The sequence below is a fragment of the Molothrus aeneus genome, chromosome 6 (genome assembly GCF_037042795.1).
Source record: "Molothrus aeneus isolate 106 chromosome 6, BPBGC_Maene_1.0, whole genome shotgun sequence".
In the NCBI taxonomy this organism is placed as follows: domain Eukaryota; kingdom Metazoa; phylum Chordata; class Aves; order Passeriformes; family Icteridae; genus Molothrus; species Molothrus aeneus.
Window position 1 is genome coordinate 18,708,022 of NC_089651.1, and position 26,543 is coordinate 18,734,564.

Sequence of the window (26,543 nt, forward strand, 5' to 3'; positions counted from 1 at the left end):
TAAAATATATTAATTATGTATATTGTTGAGTCGTAATGAATTTTTGATTCTTGTCTCTGTGCATTTGAGGTGTTTCTGCCAAAGCTCTGTTTAACAGAAACTAGGTGGTAAAATGGATGTCAGTTCCAAAGTCAGTGATTCCTTGCTCTGAGCCAGTGGAATTGTGTATCTCCAGCAGAGAGCAGGTACACATAAACTTTAAAACCTTGCTTTGTGAGGAAACACCACAATCCAAAGCCTACCCTTTTTCTAGCAGTAGGGATTTTTGGCAGACTTTTTCTTGGCCCGTCCTTCTTCCTATGGATTGCAGTGAGCTGTTATTAAGAACTCTGTGCCAAGGGATGTTAATTTTTCTTTTGTTAATGAAGAGTAGAAGCTGGGAGTGTGATATCCATAAGGTAACAGATTTACCACTTAACATTTCCAACTTTCTCTTCTCTATTTTTAAAGCACACAGAGAATATACAGACCCCAGGGCAGAGTAAGACTTAGTTGTTTAAGTGCTTTGAGTTCTTTGGATGAAAGCTGAGTGTAAAGGCAGCTTCTTTGCTTGGTACAGCAGTAGCCAGATGGCTGTGCTGACCTTTTATTCTGGGGCTAATACCAATGCATTTATGACTTATATTAATGCTGGTTTGAGTAAATCTTCCTAAGAGTTGTCTACTCCTCTGTCAGTAACTTCTCAAACCTTTGTGCTCACAAGTATAGTACTGGGCATGTAAAACTGAATGTGTGTCACAGAACTCCATTCTAAACTAGAACAGGGTAACTGTGATTTCTGTCTTGCAACAGCTTTTTCTGGAAGGAACATTACTTTTGTCCTAGTCAGCTGCTTTGTGCTAATGATCTTATCAGCTGTGCAGTTTAACTAATATTCCATTTCTGGGATTTCATTTCAGGGGCTGTGTGAATGTGTCAAAACTCTGATTTGTAGGTGTTTTTTCTGGTTCAGGCAAAGTTAGAAGTTTGCTGCTGTGATAGTGGAAGAAACAGGAGACAATAGCTTTTCCCTGTACCATGCAGACAGAAATGCTGTAATTTATGAGTTACATAAGTGCTCTGGTATTTCCGTTCTTTGTCACAATTGTTAGTTTTCCTTATGCTTACTTACCTTTCAATTAAATCAAGTCCTGTCTGAATGTGGCCACTCAAAACATTCTTTCAAAGAAACCTTTCCTGTTTCTATTTTGCTGGTTGCACACTCCCACTGCATGCAGTCCTTGGTTTTAAATTGCATGTGCAATGTTCAGTTGGAGAGGACCTGGGCAGCCTTTCCCAGCCCACCCCTGTCACACAGTAAGAAGAAGCAGTCCTGTCTTCCTCTCAGAATGAAAGATAAATAAAAGCCTGGACTGGAATGCATAGTGCTGTTCATGTTGCAACTGGCTCTAGTAAGGTAACCACAGAGAAGGTATAAAAAGATTTTCCATTTATTTCTAGGTATTGCTAAAGTTTCTTTCAACTCCTTAAATATGACTGTTTTCTGAGGAGGTTGAGGAGCAAGAAGGGGATTTTACAGAGTTTTGTTGATTTATATCCAGTCAGTTTCATTACATCATTTTTCTTGTGGTGTGAAGAGTGGCTAATGTTAAACCCTTGTGCAAGGTGTCGTAGTTGTTTTGAATATTGAAAAGCTTATTAAACATCATGGCAGTGTTACCAGTATTCATATGCTCCCTGTTTTCTCCCAAAACCCTACTCTGGCCCCCTTTTGCCATACACTGGAAGTTTGCTAGATAATTCACTGTATTGCAGCAACTAACAAAATCCCTTGCTGTTTTGATAAATCTATTTTGTTTATCAAGAGTGCTGATGTAGCTGTGCTCAAACAGCTTGTAAGGGAGTTGCCTGCAGTCAAAGTACTTCTAACACACTCTTTTCAGAAAGCACTTAGCATTTTGTTCTTTGGAGCAGAGCTAAAAACCTTTCCTGTTTTTAGAGTGTATCTGATTTTTCTCCCCACAAGTCTAGAGATTTTCAGAGTTGTTTGTAATGAGACTGAGTCTGTACATGCAGGTGCATGCTCATGCATATACATAAAACTGGGGGATGAGTCCTACAATAGGTCATTGTTCTAGCCTAATTAGCAGACAGACAAATGGGAAAGGAATAGCGTGGCCTTTTCTGGCAAAGATTAACAGAGGCAGCCACTGCAGTCCACATGTTTAGGTTGGGTGAATAAATTGGAGCATTTGTTACTGTGTTATAGATGTCTTGTTACTTGTCAAACGTGAAGTGGGCCAAGGGAAGAATAAAAAAGGGTCTTGTCAACCTGGTGAGATGGCCTGTTTTGCTGCTGTCAGCTCTGATTGCAGTTAGTTTTGCAAATAGAATACAGTTGCCATTTCCAGCAGTGAAGCATGAATTTTTAATAACAAGAGCACAAACCAACTAAATCAAAGCAAGAGTGATATCCTAGCATAGATATTCAAAATACCGATTTCTGTGTATGGGAGGAAAGCACCTTGTGTAAGTGCCAAAAAAAATGTCTCCTAACCTGTTTCTGTAGGATTTATTAATTGCAAATAGAGTTTAGAGTCTTCTTATTTGTTTTTTGGGGTTTTTTTTGTAAATTCAGATGTTGTTCTGATGCCCCATCCCTGGAAGAGTTCAAGGCCAGGTTGGGTGGGATTCTGAGCAACCTGATCCTAGTGGGTGGCATCCCTGCCTCTGACAGAGGGGGTGGAGGTAGATGATCTTCAAGGTCCCTTCCAACCCAAACCTTTCTGTGATTGTATGTCAACCAGAACAGCTCATCAGCTCTTATGGTAATTAGATCTACTAAACATTTCTCTTGAAGGTCTGCAGAAAGCTTGAGCTGAATAGAGAAAAATAAACAGTTCAAAATTTAAACCAGTTGAAAAAGTAAAACAATTTGAGTATGGATATTTTAAAATGTTTTCTGAATGGAAGATTTAGATTGATCTAGTTCCTCCTGGTTTTCTATTTATGGTTTGCATAGAGAACTTCTCATAAACTTCTGCTGAAGTGTTTGGTTGCTGCAATTGTGATGTTGGAATAACTTGCATTTCCCCCTCCCCTCCAAAAAGGTTTTTGTTCATTCTGTGGTGTTATAAATGATCATGTTGTAACAGTTAGCAGTTCTGTTGGGAATCTCTTGATCGTGTGGTTAGAGAAGTGACTGCAGTGAGAGAGGTTTTGAAGATGAAGTTAATTAAATGTATGTTACAGCACTTTAGCACTAGGTAAATAGCTGGCTGTAATGTGTTAAGCAGATTCTAGGGTATCTAGGATAACATTGGGCAAGTCACAGCACAACACTTCTGCAGCCTTGAAAACATTCCTACCAACATTAATAATCAAAATACCTCCATGATACAGATAAAACTAATGAGCCAGACAAGCGTGTTTGTCCAGGTTTTTAGAGAGAAGCAGTGTCAAGTTCTCACCTCTTGGTGTTGTGCTCAGAGCCTGCTGCCAACTCTTTCTCTCTAGCAGAAATTTGTTAATGGAGTCAAATACAGTTATACCAACTGTAATTTTAAACTGTGTTGTAATAAAAGACAGGATTTTTTGCACCTATCAAAAATTACCTCTGATAACAATCTATTACAGGCTTTCAAGTGGGGGTGTAACTTCGTGATACATGGTGTGGTAACATTTTCTCTGTTCTTGTGTATTTTATTGTTCAAGGATGTAGGTGCATGTCTGTCAAGAGTCTTTTTGTGTAATATTTCACTTCATTTTAAGCATCCCTACAGAATTAACCAGGTAGTTCATTCCCCTTATTATTTCTTTTCCCCCACAAGCCTCAGTTAAAGGTATGTTAGAAAATAGAAGAAATTACCAAGAGATATCTCATTCAACTACCAACAAAATGTCTCAGTTGTCAGCTGAAGATTTTCTTTTTGTTCGCTGGATCAGTACGGAGAAGTTTTCTTCTTCCTGTTTATTTTTAGCCGTATATGTCCATGGGACAGAACTGAGGTTGGGACTGTATCTGCAGTAGTGTTTGCTTGGAGAGAAAGTCACAGCAGCTGGACATGTCCGAAACAAATTGTTTCTTTTGATTTGCAAGAAGATTCTAGTCATGTGGTTGATTCAAGGTGGCTGGGCTGTCCTGTTCCTGGTCAAAATAATACTTTGAGTGCAAATAAGTACATTGTCTTATGCAGAGGTGAACCTATCACAGAGCTGGAGATAAATCTGAGTCTAATTATTGCTGCTGTGAGGAAGTGAAGGCTGTTTTGGTACCACTTGTGAGTTTTAGGGGTTGTTAACAGTGTCTTTCAGCCTGTTGTCTAGTCAGCATTTCTAGACACAATCTGGGCCTTAGACTGATAGTTGCTTCCTCTGAACTTGTTTATGGTGAACCAAGGTGACCCTGCAATCCCTTGTGTGAAGAGGCAAAACATATGCATTTGATTCTTATCTGTTTGTTCCCATGCAATGAGGCTTGTAATGTTGCTTATCCTAGAAATACATGTAATATTGGTAATTGCTGTGTTATCACTTGCTAGGCATATATTTGATGGTCCTCTGCTTCACAGTACTTGTAACTTCAGTATTAAGGTTATGATTGCAGACACATTGATATAGTAGAAATTCAGAGGTTAAGGTGAATATAAACTTGAGTGTATGAACAGCTGCCATGCTGTTCCTTGAGTATTAGCCACCTCTCTTGGACCCCTCTTCCCTCTAGGGCATGTTCCCACGAGATTGTTTGAAGGAGATGCCTGAAGAGATCAGTTATCTCTTCAGGACCTTACTCAGGACCCCGTTTCTTTGCAAGATCTGTGCTGCACCGTGTCATGGTCACTGCAGCCAAGGCTGCCCCCCACATTCACATCCCAGCCAGTTCTTTGTTGTTAGTTAGTACAAGGTCCAGCAGCACATCTTTCCTCAGTGGCCTCTCCACCACCTGTGTTAGAAAGTTGACATCAGTGCTGTGCAGGAGCCTCGTGCACTGTGTGTGCTCAGCTCACCCAGCAGAGATGGGGGTGTCTGGAGCCACCCATGAGAACCCCAGGGTGTGTGACTGTGAGGCTCCTGCCAGTTGTCTGTAAAAGACTTCATCCACTTGCTCCCCCTGATCTGGTGTCCTGTAACACCCCCAGCAGCGTCACCCTGCCTGCTCTGCTCTTTAATCCTAACCCAGAAATTCTTGACTTGCTCATCATCCTCCCCAAGACAGAGGGCCATGTGTTCCAGGTGTTCTCTTAAATAAAGAGCAACTCCAACATCTCAACTGTTTTTTAAATGTATAATTGAAAACCCTTCTGTGTCTGTACAACACTTAGATGACCAGATACATCACCCTTTCCATGTTGAGTTCTGAGGCATGAATTTTTACTTAACTTGCACTAAACAGTTTTTTTTTTTTGACTCCCATAATGAAATATTTCAGAAGTCTAGAAGCTAGACATAAAACTTTGTTACATGAGGTATTTGGTTCTGCTGTGGTTGCTGTGTTTCTCTTGCTTTGCTGTCATGAATGCATGGGCTTTCATTCCTCCCTTTTCTCTGGGGGGTTTTTCAGCTTTGAGTTGTTGTTTCTCTCTTCTGCCTAAGCCTTCCCTCAAAGTGATGCTGTCCTTACCAGACCTTGTCAGCTGATGCTGACTGGGAGAAGCATTCTTGCTGGAGCCCCTCACTGTGCCAGCACAGGTGTTTGTGGAACTCTGCACGTCTGGTTGTTAACTTGGGCTGATGGCTTCATTTCTACTGAGTTAGTTTTTGTTTGGACCAGCTCTTTGGCGTGGTTTGCAGCACACAGCCATGGTACAAGGCCATGCCGTGCTTGCATGTGAGGCTGGGTGATACAGAAGTGAGAACAAGCAGCCCGTGCCAAGGAGGAGAGCAGCACTGCTTCATCCAAGAGTTATGATGGCTTGAGGTAGTTTGAGGTGCTTAAATGATATTAAAATACTGCTCTTTTAGATCCTTTCTGTCATTATACACTTGTGCCCTGAGCACTATTTCTTTTCAGAGCTTCTGAGATGATATGCGGAGGCTAAACTCTGATTTCCAAACTCAAATCCAGCACCCATAGTGAATGTAAATTTGGTTGTGTTGTACAATAGATTCAACTTCTGTGTCTTCAGAACTACATAAGCATGTCTAGGTGTGAAGTATTTCAGAAGAATGTTCTCATGAGCATTTGAATTTCTGTTATTCTTAGATATGTCCCCATGATGGCCATTTTCATTCAACCTCAGCTGTTGGAGGAAACTGGAAATTGCCACCTCCTAGTCGTGTTTGCTGGTCTGGATGAAATACAACAAATGATTTTTATTTAGGTTTCCAGTTTTGGAGTATTGCTAAACAATAACATTTCCATGTCAGTTTTCAAAATACCCAGCATAAACTTGGTAACAAAGCAGGAAAAACCTCACATACTTCTCTTTTTGTACTGAAGCATGCATGGGTGTATGTGGGGAAACTTTATTAAGCAACTGCACATTTGCTGTCTGTCTCCTTTTTTGCATTAATAAAAGAAGCTGCCACTTCAGTGTCAGTCAACTGAAGATGCCATTTGTCCTTGAAATGTACTCCAAGTTGTTGTTTGGCACCCTTTCCACAAGCAGGAAAACTTTTCAGTGGGGAGAAAGAATAGGGGAGAGAAAAGAACAACAATCCTATTGCCTTAGAATTGTTTTGCGTCATCTGTGGCCAAATGATAAATACTTGCTGTGGTTGTGACTTGTTTTGTTGTTGGACTGTCTGGAGTAAATCATTAATGGAATTTGTTTACAAAATACTCCAGTCTTCTGTTAGCCCCTGTCATTTACTGCATAGGGCATGTGTGAAAACTTGTCTAGTGCACTGATAGAGCTAGTGAGACATTTGGCTGAGCAAGTCTCTATAATGTGATGAAATATTTGGACCTGCACCCACCAAATTCTATTTTTTTTAGATTCTAGAGACAGATTGCTATGGTATTAGTTTAGAAGGCTGGGAGAAATTGCCATGTAAAATACAAGCAAGTCTATATTTTCATGGAAGCTTGATGTCCTTATTTAAGGAAATCTCTTCTTGTTGCAGCGACAGTAGCAGTTCAGAGCCTGCTGTGCTCCACTGAAATCTTCACATCAGTAGCTATGCAAATGATGCCATGAATGCTTTTCTCCTCAGGTGCTGAGGAAGTCTTGCTGCTCGCCAGAAGAACTGACTTGAGGAGGATTTCCCTGGACATGCCGGATTTCACTGACATTATTCTGCAGATAGACAACATCAGACATGCAATTGCCATTGACTATGACCCTGTGGAAGGCTACATCTACTGGACTGATGATGATGTCCGGGCAATTCGTCGGGCCTACCTCGATGGCACTGGAGCCCAGACTCTGGTGACCACGGAGATCAACCATCCAGATGGGATTGCTGTGGACTGGGTGGCCAGGAACCTGTACTGGACTGATACTGGCACAGACCGCATCGAGGTGACGCGGCTGAATGGGACATCCAGGAAGATTCTTATCTCAGAAAACCTGGATGAGCCTCGAGCCATAGTGCTCAATCCTGTAATGGGGTAAGTCTGGTGTTTAGTGAGAGCCCTGTGGTTGGTCTTGGGATCCAGCTCACAGTCTCCTGAAAGTGAAAACGTGCAGATTGCAGGATGATGACTGTGCCGTTTGTCAGATATTCAGGAAATGACTGGTTTTCCCTTGATTCATCCCTTTAATAACTGTGTACTTAAAAGGTGGCTTCTAAATATAGTGTTCCTCAATGAACACTATATTGTTCCTATACATTGGATGTTTGGTTGAATTTTCTGTTCTCTGCACCTTCAGTGTTATCCTAACTATGAAGGAATTGGGCCACTGCATAGTCTCAGTAGTTTAATTTATTTACTGCTCAAACTTTATATTGTCTTCACTGATTACTGTTTAAGCTGGATTGTTTGCTGCTGCTGGGGAAGCAAAAAGCAAATTCTTTCAAAAGCGACACAGACCTTAACTGTTGTCTTGCTGTTGCACGCATTAATTGTTTCCTTTTTTTTCTTTTTTTTTTTTTAATTTATTTACAGCTACATGTATTGGACAGACTGGGGTGAAAGTCCAAAGATAGAATGTGCTTATTTGGATGGCTCAGAAAGGCGAGTTCTGGTGAATACTTCTCTTGGGTGGCCTAATGGCTTGGCACTGGACCTTGAGAAAAACAAGCTTTATTGGGGAGATGCAAAAACAGATAAAATTGAGGTGAGTAACAGAGCCATATTTGGGTGCATTTGTAGAAAACAAGTGCAGTTCTCATACGCAGCTTTGCCTTGGGTACGTTTACCCATTTTTGGAGGAGTCTGCTGTTTCATTAATATTAAAATTATACTTAGCATGACAACACATATTTGAGAAGAAAGGAAGTACATTCATGTGGTTGAGAAAATTTCTGCAAGAAATGGTATGTTTGTTATGCCTACATTGCTCCAAGTGTAATTTAATTGCTTGAAATCTCAGGTTTTACCTGAGGCTTTTGCAACAAATTGAGATACTCAGGTAAAATTTGTTTAAAAGATGTTTTGGCTTGTCTATGGTGCTTGGAACTGCTATCTAAAATTGCTGGATGCAAAAGACAGTGCAAGGTTTGTGTACAGGAGCCAGTGGGTATGGAGGCCCTGGAAAGCCATATTTCAGGATGTTAATGATTACGTGATGTCCAGATTTGTGGACAAGAGGTAAATTTTAATGTACCTACTACTTTGAAAACAATATAGGCAGTCTGTGCCTGAATTTGAGGAGGGCAATTTCTACCTTGGTCATAGCCTGTGAAATCAACTGAGTTTTAATGTTGTTTGGGGTAGTAGCATATGCAACATTTTTTGATAAACAATTTAGATAAATAGACTTTGAGGAATGACTGCTTTCTAAAGATTTTTCCAACAGGAAGAGAGGAAACTAGACTGTCTGCTAGCTCCAGAAATTTAACTCAGTGTTTGGCAGTAGCTAATACTGGGTTTGATGACTACCAGAGAGATCCTGTCTCCCCTTACCTTTCAGCTTGCAGGACAGGGAACACTCCAGATGCCACCTTTCATAGCTGGGGCTGCCTTGTGTTTCATGGGGTTAAGCAATCTGTTCAGCCTGTCTTACTTCACTGTCAGGCAGCAAATGCAGCAATCCTGTTTGGTTTGACATCAAAGTCTAGGAAAACCAGAGAAACGAATGTAAGGGCTTTTTATTCACTCTGTTTTTCTTTCATGCTACTCTACTGGCCCTAATACACATGAAACCTCACTGTATGTCATTTGAGGTGGGGCATTTCCAGTTTCACTTGCTGCTGCAGTCATTCAGCAAAAACTCATTTTCCCTTGATTGTGTTTTGTTGCCAAGAACGTGCCATTTTAGTAGCAGCCACTGCTACTATTTAATTTATTTACTGCTCAAACTTTATATTGGTTTCACTGTTTAAGCTGGCTTGTTTGCTGCTGCAAACAGTGATTTGTTCTGTATATATGTATGTTGCATCCACAGCATGTCAGAAACAAAAATCAGCTGACTTCAAGTCAAGGATACATATTTATATTTTATACTATAGTTGACCCAGCTGGTTATTGGGATTTCTCTTTTTTCCCAATAGACACCTAAAACTAACTTGAAGCATGTTACTGGATAAATTTGGTTTCTGTTATCACCTAACACCAGCATAAATGGGATGGTAGATAGTAAGCTCTAACTATTTTGTAGCTCATTAGGTAGCAAAAGAAAAAAAAAAGCTGATGATGTTTTGGGTGCTTTACTCTTGCTACACTTCAGGGAAGGAGTTCTTGCTTCATCTTAAATGATGTTCAGATTAATGCTGAGTGCTCCTGAAGAAAGAAGTCTTCAACCCAATATTTTGCCCCTACACAGTTCAGAAAGTTGCACTCTGTATCTGCATTGTACTGCAGAAAGCAAAGAAGGTGCTGCCTTGTCCGTGCTGAAGATGGGATCCCAAATTGCTGTTAGATGGTAATTGAGAATTGCTTTCATCACATGGCATGCCTTCAACTGCTTTCTACATAGAGCAAAACACGAGAGTGAATATAGCTTGTGCATATTAGTGTGTGTCTCTGCTTGGCATTCTGCTCTGGCTTCTGGTATTCTAGATCTGCAGGGAGTCATCTTACTCTCACTGGGAAGGCCTGTTTGAATGTAGAGTTCTTAAACAGTGAATGAACTTTGTACAGCTTGGAAATTTGATAGGCTGGAGGCATCTGTCCTGTTTTTCCTGGATCTCAGGTCTGAAATGCCCTGTGAATGTCCCTGGGTGGGTGGGTTGGTTTTAGGGGTGGTTTTGTTCAGTTCTGGTAACACGCTGTGACATTACTTTTGGGTGCACTCTTCCTCAGTTAGAAAATAATCTCTGCAGAGCTGTTGAGGGTACACCAAGCATCACCCAGTACCAGGAGACTGTGTTTTATTTGTGCATGGAGAACCTCACAGGGTGAAAACAGCAGTTACCCTTTCCTGTCAAAGCCCTTTGCTAACCTTCCCATCTGCAGCATTCAACTGCCACACAAAGGGCCCAGTCACTTTGCAAGCAGTTTGCATCCTGGAGAAACCACTTGGCAAGGCTTATCAAAATTTTGTGTGACAGGAGCCTACAGGGCTTTCGCTGCAAATTTGGCACCCTGTGGTAACACTGTTCCCAGGTTTTATTTTTTTAAATTACTTTGACAAAGAGTATGGCAAATAGAAAATAGATAGCAAATTTTGAGTCGTGTCTGTCAAAATCATGTGTTTGTCCACACAGCTTCAGCTACAAGTGAAGGGCATGGATTAATCCAACTGAACTTTGGATTTTACTGAGAGAGAAAAGTTACTTTCCAGGAACAAACAGCAGATTAATAAGGATTACAGGATTCCAGCAGAGAGAGAAGCAAAGGCCCACGTGTATAGTTTCCTAATTCTTCTTTTAAAAAATTTAAGGCAAGCCAGGTTTTCCCATGTATTATTTCTTCAGTATTTCCTTAAAGTGCCTAAGGTATAGTTGCATAATGAGCAATTATGAAATTTTCAGCTGCCTGTCATTATGCATGCATTTTAGTTGAGCTTGTGCAATATTCTTGGAATAAGCATTCAGCAGACTGTCCCTTCTGGCAGCTTCCCCACGTTACCCTCTTCCCTTTCCCCTCTGTTGACAAATGTCCTTCGTTTTTTTTTTGTGGGAGATCCATAATCACATAACTATCACATACCCAATAACATATCACATACACTAAGGCTGTACAAGTTTATAGGGTGCTTTAAGTGTAAGTCAGCACTAGATGATGATCATGGAGCTCACTGGAATTTCTTTCCCAGGTGCAGTTGTGTGGGCTGCCCTTGAGTTTTCCAGAAACAAGCTTTATAATTAGTGTGTTGTTGATCACATTCTGCATAAATAATGTAAAAGGCTATTTGGAACAATTTGCAACTTAAATATAGGAGTAGGATTTCTAGAAGTCAGTTGTACTGGGAGAAAAAATAATAATTAAACTAACTTAAAGTTGCTTTTTTTAAACCAGTCCAAGTATACTTCACATATTACACTTTATTTTCCAGTTATTTGACCTAAAAGATGCAGTATTTAGTTTATACATGAAACATTTTCTCATAACTGATACATTTTTGTGTGTGTGTTTCATTTTTCAGCAAAGGATTTAAAAAAAAACTATGCAGTGTAATAAACTACTTGGAAGATATTCTGTACCAGTTTACTGAAACAGGCAAATCTTACAGGGAGAACAACTAATTTAAACTTATTGCCACATGCTAATTAGCTGTAAAAATCTCAAAGCATTGTTTTTCTATAAATATAAATGCATTTCAGAAGACCTAGTTTATATTTATATTAATGTAAATAATTCCCACACTGCATATTTCTATTAATATATGAGAACAGAAAAGTTAAGTAGATCTAGAAATAAGGAATGCAGAATCCCCTCAATTGAAAGAAGAGAGCTACAATCTTAGATCAGTCTGAATAGGCAGGTGCATTAATACAATTATTTTGATTTATAATGGTGAGGGAGCCTTAATTTTAGTGGGGTTTTTGAAACTTTTCAGAGACATTCATTTCAATTTAAAACTGTGGCAAAGAAATTTTATGAATTGAAGCTTACACTGTGGTCCTTAGATGAATGAGATATATATCTCCCATACTTTTTACTACATCCTGTATTTTTTACTTCTGATAAATTGGTAAATTACATGCTTTCCAGCTGCAAGTGCTACATATGTGAAGTGATCTGCAGCACATGATGTTGACATACAATGTGTTAATGTTGAATTACATATGTCAGAATTGGGCTGGCAAACCTCGTGCTCATCCCTGCAGTTCACAGAGCTCTGTTCAGCTCTGTAGTCCTGCAGCTCCTTTGGATGCTGCCACTTGTGGTTTTTCTGTTTGCAGTGCACTGCTCTTCTGACTAGCATTAAGCTCTGCTGTTGGAGGAGTGACATGTGTGCATGTGTGTGGCTGTTGGGTATGTTTTTTTTGTTGGGGATTGTCTGTGTGGTTTGTTAGCATTATATACCTCTGTGTTTTTATTAATCTGAAGTAGCTGTCAGGCCTCTGTATTGCTCTGCCTTTAGCTTGAAGAACCAGCAAGCATGAATGCTGCTGTAGCTGGATGGGGATTTTTTTGTTTTGCCTGAAGGGAGCTGCTCAGCAAACTTCTGAGTCACATGAGAGCTCTGTTTGTAGCAGTGTCCAAATACCTGCTGTATAACCAGCTATCTTTTAAGCTTCTGGAGGGGTATAGTCTGTACTGGTGAGCTTGACACCAGATTTAGACCAGGAGCCACATAGCCATTGTAGAACGGATAGGAGGAGTCATTTGGAGGGAGGACTACCTTAAAATATTGTTACAGGGTTCTTTTTTTACTGAAAGAGTGATAAAGTACTGGAATTGTCTGCCCGAGGAGGTGGTAGAGTCACCATCTCTGGATGTGTTTAAAAAAAGACTGGATGTGGCCCTTGATGCCATGGGTTAGTTGAGGTGTTAGGGCATGGGATGGACTCTATGATCTTGAAGGTCTTTTCCAACCTAGTGATTCTATGAATTCTGTGACAGTTTGATAACACTGATGATCAGTTATGTTTGCTTTTCCCAGAGGGACTATGCTTGGATGGAACACAGACTTTCAGGGAGGGAAGAGAGCTGTATCTTTGATTAAAACAAATTCTATTTCTACAAAATTATGTACAGCCTCACAGGGGTGTGCACTTGTAGGAAGAAGAAGGAAACCTGGCAGCCATGGGAGGAGGATCTTTATTCTCTCTTGTTTAAGAATACCCACTCTCTCATCTGTCTGTTGGCTGTGTTCTGCTTGCAACACCAGACTCAGATTTGGGGTCAGGAGTAAGCACCTCAGTTCTGACTCCCAGGGATGTCTCAACTTCCTCTGCAATGAAGAATTTTCTGCTCATGTGTATTTGGAATGATCTTGACTAATTTGCTATCATAGAAATGATATTGGAGTTTGTCCAGCCTTATAGACACCAGTCTCTAGTGTGGAACAGAGTGCTGAGATGACACACAATGATCTGTAATGCTCAGCAGGTCAGACTGGTGAGTGACTTCAGATCCTAATGGCTTTTAGTGAATTGAAACTCTTCTGAGTCTGTTACATGTTTCTAAACCCTGAACTGTGCTTCAGGATTTCCTAATGTGATACGACCTCTTTCTGGAGCACAGAAGTAAAGCCAGCCTCTATCTGCCAACAAACAATGCACATATCCTGTTCAGGAGCACAGAGCCTTCCAGCTCCACTCTTCTGATGATGGCCTGGACTCAATTAGTCTGGTCTTTATCACCTTTTGGCTGAAATGCAGCAGCCCAGTAGACAGGGTGTGGGGGCTTCAGTCCTCAAGGTATGTACCATGTCTCCTTGGCAGCATGAGGTGCCATGAGCACATTCTTAATTCTTTAAGCTGAGATTTCCCAGATAACTAACCACAAATCAAATTCAAGATGCCAGTTCTTTTCTTCACAGCCTAGGCCATACATATGGAAAAGGCAGCTACGTGTCTGAAGTGAAGACTGTTGTCTGGGCTACTGTTGAGCATAAATGGGTTTTCCATGATAAAGGCAAATCTTTTCTGTAGTAAAGAGAATTTTTCTTAGAGGTTGTGCTGAGATGCTGGATTAGCCTTCTCTCTTTCCCCCTTCCCCAATTTTCAGGAACTGAAAAACATCAAGGAGTTCTGTTTCTGTGTTCCAAGCACAAGGTTCATATTAGTTGACCTTGCCTTCAGCATCATAAATAACCAGAAATTCTCATCTGTAAAGAAGTAGAGCAAAACCAGCCTTGCAGCAAAACCCCATTGTGTAGAAGCAGTTGCAGCAGGGACTTGTCCCACCTAGATGATACAGGAGATAATGTGGCCTCTGTTAGTCATGTCACCTAATGCACTAGTAGAAAACTCTTAAATAATGTTTGGGCTGAATGAGATCCCTCCATAGGATGGTTTTGATCAGACATTCTCTTAAACTTTTATATGCCCTGCTTGATACTGTATCAAATAGCTTCAAAGTGAAAAAAATATACAGTTTAAATACCCCTTGGAGTCTTTCCACACTCAAATTTCTACCAGTATGAACTTACATTAATCTATAACAATTTGTGATTTATTAGAGCTACTGTTTTATTGCCATAAAACCCTCTCAATCTTGTGTAATTGTCCAGGAACCCTTTTGTTTTGTACTATTCTTTTAAAGGGACAACTTAAAAAAGAAGCAACTGACAGGCAGCTTCTAAATTTGGTCTTTGTGGAGTGCTCAGAAATTACTTCTGTATGTGCAGCTTTTGCCATATTTATCAAGAGGAAATCCTGAGGATGTATTAAACTACAAAGTTGAAGAATTATTTGAGTTGTACATGTTTGGGGCTCTCCTTTCTCCCTGAAGAATTATTTTAGGCTATCTGATTCCAAATCACCCTTTTCCTCTTGCTAGGGAGAGAATTCTGCTTTACTTCCACTGCTGGGATCAGCTTCCTGTATTTAAAAGAGGGATTTTGTGTGTAGCGGTACAAAGGCTTCTGTACCTATGAAGTGTGGAAATGAGCCCCCCTTTGAAAGAGCCTGATGTATATTCTAGCACAGAACAAGTATGTGTTTTTCCAGTTGCTGAGAAAAAGTTGGCTTCTATGGGAGTTGGAGTAACTTTGAGTTTGTCAGACTAGCAGGTAGGATAGTTGAGAGAGGTTTTAACTTGGTAACCTTCTTGAAGTTTCTGGCTATATTGCCAATAGCTATGAGTGATTTCCTTTAAATACTGCCACCTTTTATGGTTTCATTTTCCTACTTTCTTCTGTATTTTCCCAAGAAAAATGCTGAATTTGCCATAGAGCTTACCTCTAACCTAGAGGGAAGGTGGTTTTTGCTGCTCAGGAGTTGTGATCTCATGAATAATGTCTTATACCAGTGTTGGAAGAGACTTGTTTCTCTGATGTTTTGGAGATAGTTGTGCCAATATGCCATAGTTTGGGAATTAACTTTTCACTGGGAAAAAATTCTTTCCCCTGCTCTAGTTTGAGCCCTTTCTTGATGTTTAGCAACCTTAGGTGTAAACTTCCTAAATGAAGAGTACAGAAATATTTTTGCCGCAAACACAAATTCCAGCCTCCTATTTCAGCTTTGTTGGGTCCTTTTTTTAAGGCCATCTGCATTAGTGATGGTATTTCACAACACCACAGAACATCATATTGGAATGTTCCAGATGGGTTGTCTTGAGCAACGCTGGGAGGGCAGGTGATGGTACCACAGGTGCCTGTCAGCACAAATTTCTGCAGTTTTTGCTTGTGAAACACATGAAATGTGGATGCTGTAAAAAACAGGAAACTTGGTGTGCTGGGCTGGCCTGGTGAGGTTCCCATGCTGCTGAAGAGCTCCCACTACAAATAAAGGTGTGGAACTTGCTTTTCATGCCACATCTTATTAGTGAAATTTTGAAAGCTGTCAGTGCCATTTTTAGACTCATATCATCCAGGGCTAACGAGAGGGAAATCTAACAGACACACATGACAGCCACCAGCAGCCTACCCTGGTTCTCCCAAGGTTGTCTGCAGTGGTGGGAAATTTTTCTGATAAATGTCGGTAGTGTGGATGAGACCAAAGGTTTTTGTGTCTATTTATCCTTTCTAAAAATTCTTCAGTGCACTGATGGGATAGCAGTCACTCAAAGGAAGACTTCCTTTGCTTGGCTTGATTGACCAGAGTCATTCTGTGGGAAAGGATGCTAACTTATTCTAAACTGGAGGTGACCCTGGCCTTTTTGTGAGCAATGAAGACATAATAGAGGCCCAGTTAGGGTTCAGCGGAACCCCCACAGCCATCTGCACACTTCATTGGCAGAAGTGGCTTTCACTTGAACTTGCATTTGACAAGTGTTTTCTGTCTCTTTCTCATTCAGAAGGGTCCTTCAAAGCCAAGTAATTGAAATGCTTTCACCCCTCACTCCTTTTTCTCCTTCCCCCAGACTTGCTTAAATTGCAGGGCAACTGGCATTCAGTGTTAAATGAGTAAAAATGCATCCACTTCCAAAGCTCCCACTTTCTTTCCTTTCCCATAGGGAAGTTTCTAAATAAAAACCCACCCTCTTTTCCACATTCTCCAGCACCACCTTCATAAAGGAAGAGTTGAGGGAAAAAATGTTTCTGTTGCAAGACGTGTACCGTTTTTCTCCCTCCCTCCTTTTTTTTTTCCCCTGTGGGTTTGTTGTTTTTTTGGTTTTTTTTTTTCCTCATCAGCCTGGACTTTTTGAAATGAAACACAAATCAGGTCTCTGGAATAAAAGGTTGTGAGTATGCCTTGTGGCATTTGGAATGAGGCTATTCACTGCCTGAATGACTATAAATAGAAAGCAAGGAGCTGCATATTTCTCAGTTCAGACTCCCTGCAAAGAAGCGCCCTTCCCAGTTAAAGGGTGACTTTTTGAAAGAAGCCTTGTTCCTTGAGCTGAATTGAATTGCTCCAGGAATTCTTCTCCTTGCAGCTTGCATAAAAGGCGTTAATCTCTAATTTATATCTCCTTTTAAAAGGCAGTGTACTCCATCATAAATGTATATTCTTAGCCATGTTGCCAGATATGCCTGTCATGTCTGTACAGAGTTGCATGTAAAAAAATTCTGAGTGCAGAACATTGTTCTGGGCAATTTTTGTGCCTGAAAGCCTTCTTTTTGGCTCTGGGCCAGCTGTCGGCTCCCTTTTTATCTGGTATTCATTCTTTAGTGAGAAGGCTAAATTAGCAGCACTCAGGTTTTTGTGGCTTTTTTTTTTAAGGGATCGAGGAACAGAATGGGAATTGTGATTGATTTTTATAATAAAAGATTTGATTCTCCCCACACACTTGTGATGTTGCCGATGGTAAGAGCTCCATTGGGTTACTGTTGCAGTTCTGCAGACAATTTGTTTGGCTGATTTGGCTGTTCAAAAATGCTGATAAATCTCCCATGTTGTGCAGTTATGTAAATGTAGTGCAATCATTTTTCTTCTGCCTCCCCTTTTCAGAAGGACTGTAGTATTGAAGAAAGACACATAGTAGATGGGAGGAAAATGTTTGACAGGTTTGTGAGTTGGCAGTGTTAAAGATCCCAGCGCTCAAGCTGTTGGATTGGCTTTTTTTCTCTTTTTCACCCCTTTTTCCCCCCCCTCTTTTCTTTTTTTTTTTCTTTTTTCTCCTCTCCTTTTTTCTTCCACCCTTTCCCCTTTTTTTTTTTCTCCTAACACAGTGGTGTTTTGTGTGGTGTTATTTTGAAAGCTGCTTCTTATTTTCTCCTCAGACCTTTTGTTTCACATTTTTTTCTACTTTGAAAAACTAGCAAGGGCAGCCTTTTTCATAGTCTTCTTTTCCCTGTTCATAGTTTTTAAAGAATGGGCCTATAGATTCTTTGCATTGCTCTTTCCATTACTTATGGAAACCTAGTTGTGTGAGTGGTTTTTCTCTTCCTTTGTTTAACAGAGGAATTAAAAGGTTGACAAATACCTTGTTTTTTTAAAGCCCAGCCTGTGCATGGTTTCCAGTGGTTTTTGCATTAGTGCTAATGTAAAAATGAGAGGAACAGCAGACAGGAAATAAGGGGAGCAGTATGTCAGTGCTGTTCACATTTCTGGTAGAAGAGAGGAAAAACAGAAAAAGAAATGTGCTCTTCAGCAAGACCAGGAAAGCAGTTTTTAAGCAGTTGCCAATCAGACCAAGGAGATAAGAGATTCTGTGATATTTAATTTCTTTGAAGTTTTCTAAAGTGTAAATTTCTTAGCTTGAAACAGATGGTCAATGTCAATTGATTTTTTTCATAGCTGGACAAATGAATAACAAACTTTGCAGAGAAATATAGTCAGGTTGGTATATTTCTTCTCTTGATTCCAGCTATTAGGACATCTTGATCCTTGGCATTTCATCATTGTCATTTTACCTTTTTAAATCCCCTTGAGCAGAGCTCTTAGTTTAGAAAGACAAGTGATTGGTCAGGTTTTATTTTGCCAGTTAGTCATCTAAGTTGCCTTTGAGTTCTTCACTTGACTTAAAGTTACTTTCCAGATAAAAAAGAGATGCATTTTTTCCTAGATCAGATATTACACTGTTTTATTTTTAATTACGTTGCCCACTAGTTCATGGTTATATGAAATTTTGGATCATGTGTTTTTAAATTTATTGGTAAGATTATTTTATGTGTTTAAAAGTAAAGCATCATGATTTGTAAAATGGGTGGCAAGGAGAGAGTGCATTTTTCTCCTAGTTATGGATCTAGTTTTATTCCTTGTTAAAATATCAAACTTTTTTGACAAATTTAAGGCAAGAAGAAACTTTCCAGGAAGGACATCATTAGAACCTAGGTAGTCACTTCTAATGTAAAACTGGCCTCCTTTTTGTCAAATATATTAATATTTTAGTCTTATTTTGAAAACCCCAATGCTGTCACCTAGCAGGTGAAGCACTGGAGAGGCCCTAGTCACAAAAGCTGTGTCCTTGGAGAGAAATCAGGTGAGATCTGTCTCTAGGAAAGTAGAAGTGGCTTTTGTTCCTCCTCCCTACCAGGCCAGTTCAAGCAGTGTGGCTGTGGGCCCAGCTACCCTGCTGTCACCTTCCATTCCTGTAGCCTGTACATCTGTTAAAGGCCCCAGCAGTTAACACAGTTCTGCATGGGCAAAATCCCCACTCAAACCCCATGCCTCTTGAGAACATCTCAGAATGGATCTTTGTTTTATCAGATAATCAGAAGCCTCAATTTCACCAATGTTTGTGATGAAAGATCTGGTTTGGTTTCAGGTCTCGCTTCCCTTAGCAGTTAGAAGGGTTTTACAAATTGTGCTCCAACCATGTGGATGGTCAGTCCTCTAATTCATCTTCTGGTCCTCTCTGCTCTCATATGTGAATGTTTCTTAACCCAGAAACCATGGCTGTTTGTCTCAACCAAATTCTCTGCTACCTGTGAACAATAAAAGTGATGTAATTGCATTTTCCCATGAGGTAAGATATGCATAAAAATGTTTCTTTTATTTTAACACTGTTTTTACTGAATCCATTTGTGTTCCTTTGGTTTTGTCTTTGCTTTACTTTTCTTCAGTCTGAAGACCTGTGAGGTAGCAGTATTGTTAGCTCTCATGGCTCCAGCTGTGTTCCTGTAGGAGTCAGAAGGTTTCTGTGTCTTGTGTGTAACCAAGAAGACCTATTCACCCTGGCCACATCTGGAGGCACGACACTGTTGTCTGAGGTGATACAGAAAATCCTTTCTTAAGGGATATTTGATGTGCCTTGTATGTGTATGCAGACTCAGAAGGATCTGGGGTTAGGAAGGAGTGTTCCCTGTCATTTGCGGTCCTGCCTGATGTATGGTCCTGTTCCTGTTAGCATGGTGTAGAAGTGGGAGCTGTGCCTCTGTGTGGCAGTGTAGGTGTCATCCACGTTACCTGTGGCATGTGGGTGGGTGACATTCAGTGCCACTACAGGGACCTCAGTGCGGAGCAGTGGATGAATTTACCTGGACCCCATGTTCTTAAATGGTTTTGAGATGGACATCTGTGAACCATTGGATGAATTGGTGATTTGGCAGGTGTCAGGTTTTTTTGCTGGAAGGGGAAGCAGTTGTGTTTCTTTTTTGAAAAGCAGTTCTGTGGTTTGCACTGATAAATGGTCTTGTCATGAGGCAGCGTAGGATAATCTACATATACCTTGTTCTAACTTTCTGTTATAACCCTTTCTGAACACTTGAGTTTCTGGTGCAGGTTCATCCTCACTGGCAATAATAGAACTACCCAACTCTGTTGTCAGACCAGAATATTAATGGATGGCATATTATTAAATCAAATCAGTAAAAATGGTTTAAAGAGAAGCTGCAACCAGCAGCTGAATGTAGAGCCAGTACTCCCTGCATGTAGCAACATGAACCAGGACCTGGACTGAAAGCACAAAAATGTGTATTTGATAAAATGCAAGTGAAATGTTTGTTATGAGCATTAAAAAGAGAATTGTTTGAGTTTGTTTGCACAGCTACCACAAAAATAACGTCAACTTAAGCAAATTTTCAACACCCAGCTTGTCACTGCCTGGACAACTTGTGTAGAAACCACTGCAGCTGGGAAATCTCGTGCCTGTGAATTTATGGTTAGATTGGAAGTTACTCTCAAATGCTGTGCTGTGCTTTGGAAATGTCTGCTAGTCCAAACTAGAAAAAAAGTACAAGAAATGTACATTGCCCTGCAGAATTACTACTTAAAAATGGAAAGACTAGCCTAAGGTGTGACATTACCTTAGTGATTCAGAAATGTTGGGCACAGAAGAATGAGCAATTAATGCCAGATTCCCTGGCAGAGGTCAGAAACAGAACTTGCTGAAGATCCTCCCAGAGGAGTAATTGCAAGACTCCTGGGTTTGGGGTTTGGTTTTGTTGGTTTTTTTCTTACAGGCTGGTTGTGTTTAGCAGAGGTTTAATAAGGTCCAGGCTTGGATTTGTTCCCCTCGGGAGGGATTGTATTTTGCAGCAGCTTTGTAGAGCATCTTGTGAGGCAGTGAAACATAAGTACTTCCCATTTAGAGAAGGACTAGAGTTCTCACCACCCAGTTCTACAAAGTAGAAGAGTTCTTGTGAAGGGCAGTGATGTTCCCTGCTTGACTTCACAGATTATTAAATTGAGACATTAAGTGAACTGCTGGGAGATGGTCAGATTTGGGTCTCGGGGCAGGTTAGGAGTGTGGAAGAAGTTGTGTCCCTCAGCCCGTGCAAGGGCCAGGAAGGGCATTTGCTCAGAGCACTTGTGTTGTCCTGAGAGCCCCATCATTCCTCCTTCCTTCAGTGTGAGATGTTCCTCTTCTAGTGGGTGTTTCTGGCAGAGCTGCACTGGGGAAATCTTCCAGCATAAAGTAGATCCCCAGGGGACAAAAGTAGGTGGTACTTGTACTGACTTGCTGCAAGACCTTTGGCTGAGTGTTTCAGCATCTTGTGCCCCTGCAGTGGAAGAAGGTTAGTGTTTTCCAGCTTGTTAAAGCCTTACTAATTTAAGGTTTATGAAATGCTACATAAATGCAAACTTAGTGTTGCCAGCAGATGAGATTTAAGACGTCTTTGCAGAGTGCCACAGCCTCTCCTTTGGGCTCTACTCTTTCTTCTGTATGGTTTGACTTATGTTTTTAATGTTCTGATCTTGTGAATCCACCTTAGAGGATCCAGCAGCAGACCAAATGTCAAAATTGTTCTCCGTAGAAGCATTTGCCTTTTGCTTCTTGCATGGCCCTACAGGCAAGAAAAGCAGCATTTTGTTCTCCTTGTCTTTGACATTTTGCAGTCGTGCCATTATGGAATGTGGGTCTGTGGGCTTTGTATGGTGCTTATGCATGAGCAGGGTTTCGTTTTGGTGTGAACCTAACACCCCTGGGACAGTTCTGCCCTGTCTGTCACCTGTTTGTTCCCAGTGTGGAGACAGTTCACAGGGAGGGGGAATCCCATGTGTTCCACAGAACCAGTGCACCTGATGTCATCCCTGTGTGGTCAAGAGCTTCTCATCCATGGTTTTTGTTGTCTTCTGCTTCTGAGATCTACAAGACAGCTGTCCTTTTTTTTTCTTCCCTTCATTTTCATGGTTATCAGTTACCTGTTGATTTTGCTACAATGTATGGAAATCAGTGCTGGCTGTCACCATTTTTAAGAAGACAGTAAAGGTCATATCAGTCTGTGCCTTCATTATCTATTTCCTGGCTTTTGAAAGTTTGGATTTGTGACTGCAATAAAGCACCCAGTAGCACAGGACAGCTTTGTCAGTGCAAAATTCAAGTTGGTTTTGTTGGTGGATATCCCATCTTGACAAAGGAGTTGAAAACACATAACAAATGATTCTGAAAAGAGTGAAAGATTGCCAGTGAGGTTTGGGAAGGGGAAGATGGCTGAGGTCAAAGCTAATTTGCTGCTATAGATTGATAATAAAACACAAATCATTTAGTGATGGAGCAGCAGACAGACTTCTTAAACATGTCTTATCTCCAAAGTGGAGTGGGATACTTGTGCTATGAGTTAATTTCTTTTTCTCCAGATTAAACTTGGTACAAATGCACATTTTTCTGTGCCAAAACAAGCATTTTTACAAGAAGATGAGGAGGCCCTTTGCATCTGTACACTGTTGGCATCTGACAGGTTTGTGTCAGCACATGAGACTCCAACAGTTTGTTCCAATAACATCTGGGTCCTTGCTCATCTTTGAGTTCTTGAGTCACAAATCCATTGGTGAATCAACTTGAGAACCACTGTCTTTTTCAGCCTTGGTGAATTAAAGTAAATTGAGCTTTTCCATTAGAGACCCCAGCAAAGAGTGAAATGAAATTAATTTCAATAAGTTCTCAGATATCTTCTGCTTTGGAGAGGTGAGTACTAGACAAGCCAGAAGCATCTCGCTTGTCAACTTCTCACCCTGGTATCTTTCCAAATAAGTGGGTTAAAGTTTTCACCCTGGCTTTTTGCAATTACTTTTGTGTCCATGTTGCAGCTCCTTTTGACAGCTCCTCAGAGAAGCAATGGAGTAGGCAGTGCCAGCTGTTCACAGTCAGGGGGTAAAAAAGAGTCTCATGTGTTGAATATGGCGTTGGAACTCCAACTCAGGCATTAAGATACAGGCAGTGGAAGGTCATGGGAAGTCTCCTATCTATGATCAAACCAGCTTTCAGCTTCCTTTTTGAGAGGAATTTTCTCTAAATATCTAATAGTCTACTACATAACAGCCACATAGTCCAAGCATTTCCAAAACTTGAAATATTTTTTGTGTGGAAATGGCCAATTCTTTTATAAAAAGAATTGGGGTTGGATGTACTGAACAAATTCACTGCAGGCAGTCTTTGAGTAAATTAGTTGATTTTTTTACTCAAAATTGACATGAAATTGGCAAATATAAATACTGTGATCCAAGTCAGGAAACTGTGTTATCCTTAATATAAACAATATAAACAAACAAACCAACCTTCCCTATATCCAGAGAAACTTCTCAGATGATAAGCCATCAAGTCTAAATACAGTCCCAGATTTAAACAGGAAACTGATATTTTTGTAGTCACAGTGGCTGCCTCCTCCCATGTCCTCATGCTCAAAACTCCCAAACATTTCCAATAGATGTGTGGAATGCTTGTTAAAAATGCTGTTCTTTTAAGTCAACTTGGTATCTAGGGGTAAAAATTTAATAATTTTGGTCTGTTTTGATGCTCTGTCTTGCTTTCAGCCATGTTTAATAAAACCAGGGGAAGAGGTTCTCCATGAGTCTGTACCTCTACTGACACACAGGGTTCTCTGTGCATCCCTGTGACCTGGCTTGCCATCCTTGCTGCTAGTGAGCTGGGGACTCAGGCTCAGACATGGCCTTGGGCCATTTTCTGTAGCAGGTAAAATATGTTTTCTGTGTTCAGCTGAAGCAGTGCCAGGCACACAGGTCTGGGGGGTGTCTGTCTGTCCTTACCCTGTGCTCCAGAGTGGCGCTGTGCCACTTCACCACGGTCACTTGGGTGGTGGGAGAATGATTCAGATGAATCCTGTCACCCAACCCAGTGCTCTGAGGTTTTGTTCAGGTGGTGTTTGCAGTCCCTAAATTAAAGAGCAATTGCAGGAGCTTTCTCAGTGAGTGATTAGAATGTGCTGCTCACTGGGCAGAGGAAAAGGCTTTCTCACACACCCATGAGAGCAGGGCACAGTTCTGGCACCCAGGGGCATCCAGGTTCTCCATGTATTGTCCATGAGCCTCTTCCTCCCATAGTTCTGCAGTGTATCTGACTGTGGGTGCTGAGAGGTTGTAAAAGTGCCTTTTCTACCAGATCTGGAGTGTTGTCACACCATTGCTCTCTCTCCCCTCTACTTTCACCCTCATAACTTCTTTCCACCAGAATATTTTAAGTAACTAAACTGGTAAAAACTTAGTGTTGAATAAATATGAAGAGATAAAGCTATACCCCAAGCAGATCTGCTCTGAAAAGGAAGTTCTAGAGAGTCCACAAAGTATTCTGAAAAGGTCTTCTCCCCTTGTAAATGGTGTAATTTTAAAAGATTTTCATGTCAAAAGTAAATGGTTAAATGACACTAAGAGGAATTAGTGAAGCTGAAATGATAAAAGCTCCTGCAGCTGGCAAGCAAAACTCAGTTTAGCAAGACAGATTTATTTTCCAGGCTTTTGTACAGCTACAGCGAGACCTGGTACACAGTTATGCTTAAATTTACATGGCAGTAAGCTGTGTCAGAAACTTCATTTAGTGGTGAGTTTGTTTTTATTTTCCAGAACAGTTATCTCTATTTTGGGTACTAAGTAATTGACCCTGGTGACTTGCACTGAGCTATCATTTTTCTATACTGTGGAGATGCAGTTTCATTTTTGCCTCTGGCATAAATGCCTAATTTCAAGATTAAATAATTGCAATAATTTGTACGTTGATTTTGAGCTTCTGAAGGGAGGAAATAGTAGTGCTGCAGTTTTGTGGTCTCAGCATTCAGAATAAGGAGTAACAGGAGCCATACATGGTCCCTTGGTTAAATATTTTGTATTCCTTTTAAAAACATGTTCAGCCGACCTTTCCCTTCAACTTTATCCTTTCTACCCTCTTATCCACCGTCTGTCAAGGATGTAAAACTTACATCCTTATTTTTGGTAGTTCCTGTGTGGTTTTTTAAAAATGTGTGCGTGGCAGTGTCAATCTGGAGGCAGCAGTGGCTCCTGTGACTTCACTAATGCTGCATTAACCACAGCTCCATGTGAGCTAGAGCAGTGTGTGGTGCTATCCTGAACGTTTTCTTGCATGCAGCGTGGGGATAACTGATAGCTTTCTGTACAAAGTGTTTGGATCCGTGGATGGAAAGAACTGAGAGAGAGGCTAAGCACTGTAGTTTGTGAGTGGAAAATTGACCTCTAGTTAGCCTCCCCCTTCTTCTAAGTATACACTGTGTTTTGTTTGATAGTGGAAATCTAATCCTTTGGGAAGCACAAATTCCTATAACAGCTCTGATATGTATAAATAAACCCATATTCCTCATTACAAACAACATCAAAGCAATCACAGTATGGATTAAAATACACAACCCACCCTCCTCCATACTAATATGCAGCAATGCAGAGTTCAAATGAAGCCATTAGCAGTATCTCCAAGTATTTGGCAAAAGCAACCGCACTTGTGTAGCTACAGGCGATGAAAGTCCCTACTACAAAAAGGGAGGGACAGGGGGAGTAGCCTGCATTGATCTAATTAGTCAATGGAGCACAAAGAATGTAAAATCTCATTATATATCACCAGGAAAATTTGGCTTGAGAAGTAAAGAATATGAAACTGATTTGTCCATGGGTGGGTTATTTGTGTCTTTGAATCTTCCAACAGGAAACAGGATTTCTGAGAACATCTTAGAAACACGCACATGCACATACATGCACACATAGAGAAATATATACATACATACATACATATATACATATATATATATATCTATCTGTATGTATGTCTGTGTGGATACATAGGATACATAGGCACAGACATACAGCCAGATCCTGAAACTTCTCAGCCCTTACCCAAGGTATGTTTTCATGAGACAGTTCCTGATAGGGAGAAATTGAAGATTTTTTCTTTTTTTTTTCTTTTTTTTTTTTCTTTTTTTTCTTTTTTTTTTTTTAATTTGTATTGCTGATGCCAGTCCCAGCCTGAAAGCACAGTGTGTAGGTGTTCCAGTGTTACTAAACCCAGACCTGGGGTTTGTCCCATTGCCCCAGGCAGTGCAGCTCTCATGCATGTAACAGATCTTCTTCCTAAAGATCTGCTTAAAAATGGGGACTTAAAATGGCTTTTTGTAGCTTGCTTTTTGCCTTATCGTTGAAGCCTTTCAGGGATTTGTGTTACATTTTTGGAATTTCTCTGAAACCCAGAGTAACTTAAAACATTTATATTTCAATTTAGGCCAAGTTTCTGTCCCAGTCAGTGTCTCCCAAGAGCTGAAGATACATGTTAAGTGCCAAATAAAAATGACAACACATCCCCCCCCATCACCAAAAATTTTTAAGATGGCAAAAACAACCCCAAAACCCCACAAGCCTAGCACAATACACAAGCAGCCACCCACAAAGCCCCAAAGCTAAATAGCTAAATAGACAAAACAAAAGAGAAGAGGAAGAGACAC

The 26,543-nt window shown here is 40.5% G+C and overlaps 1 protein-coding gene across 1 annotated transcript in view; it reads left to right on the forward strand.

The window, feature by feature from the left end:
- The window catches only part of LRP5 (LDL receptor related protein 5), a 93,399-nt gene that overhangs the window by 27,602 nt on the left and 39,254 nt on the right, over positions 1-26,543 (forward strand). Inside the window, exons 5-6 of the mRNA XM_066551425.1 lie at positions 7,096-7,492; positions 7,991-8,162. Of these exons, the coding sequence (XP_066407522.1) occupies positions 7,096-7,492; positions 7,991-8,162 (569 nt within the window). The remainder of the gene's footprint in view (positions 1-7,095; positions 7,493-7,990; positions 8,163-26,543) is intronic.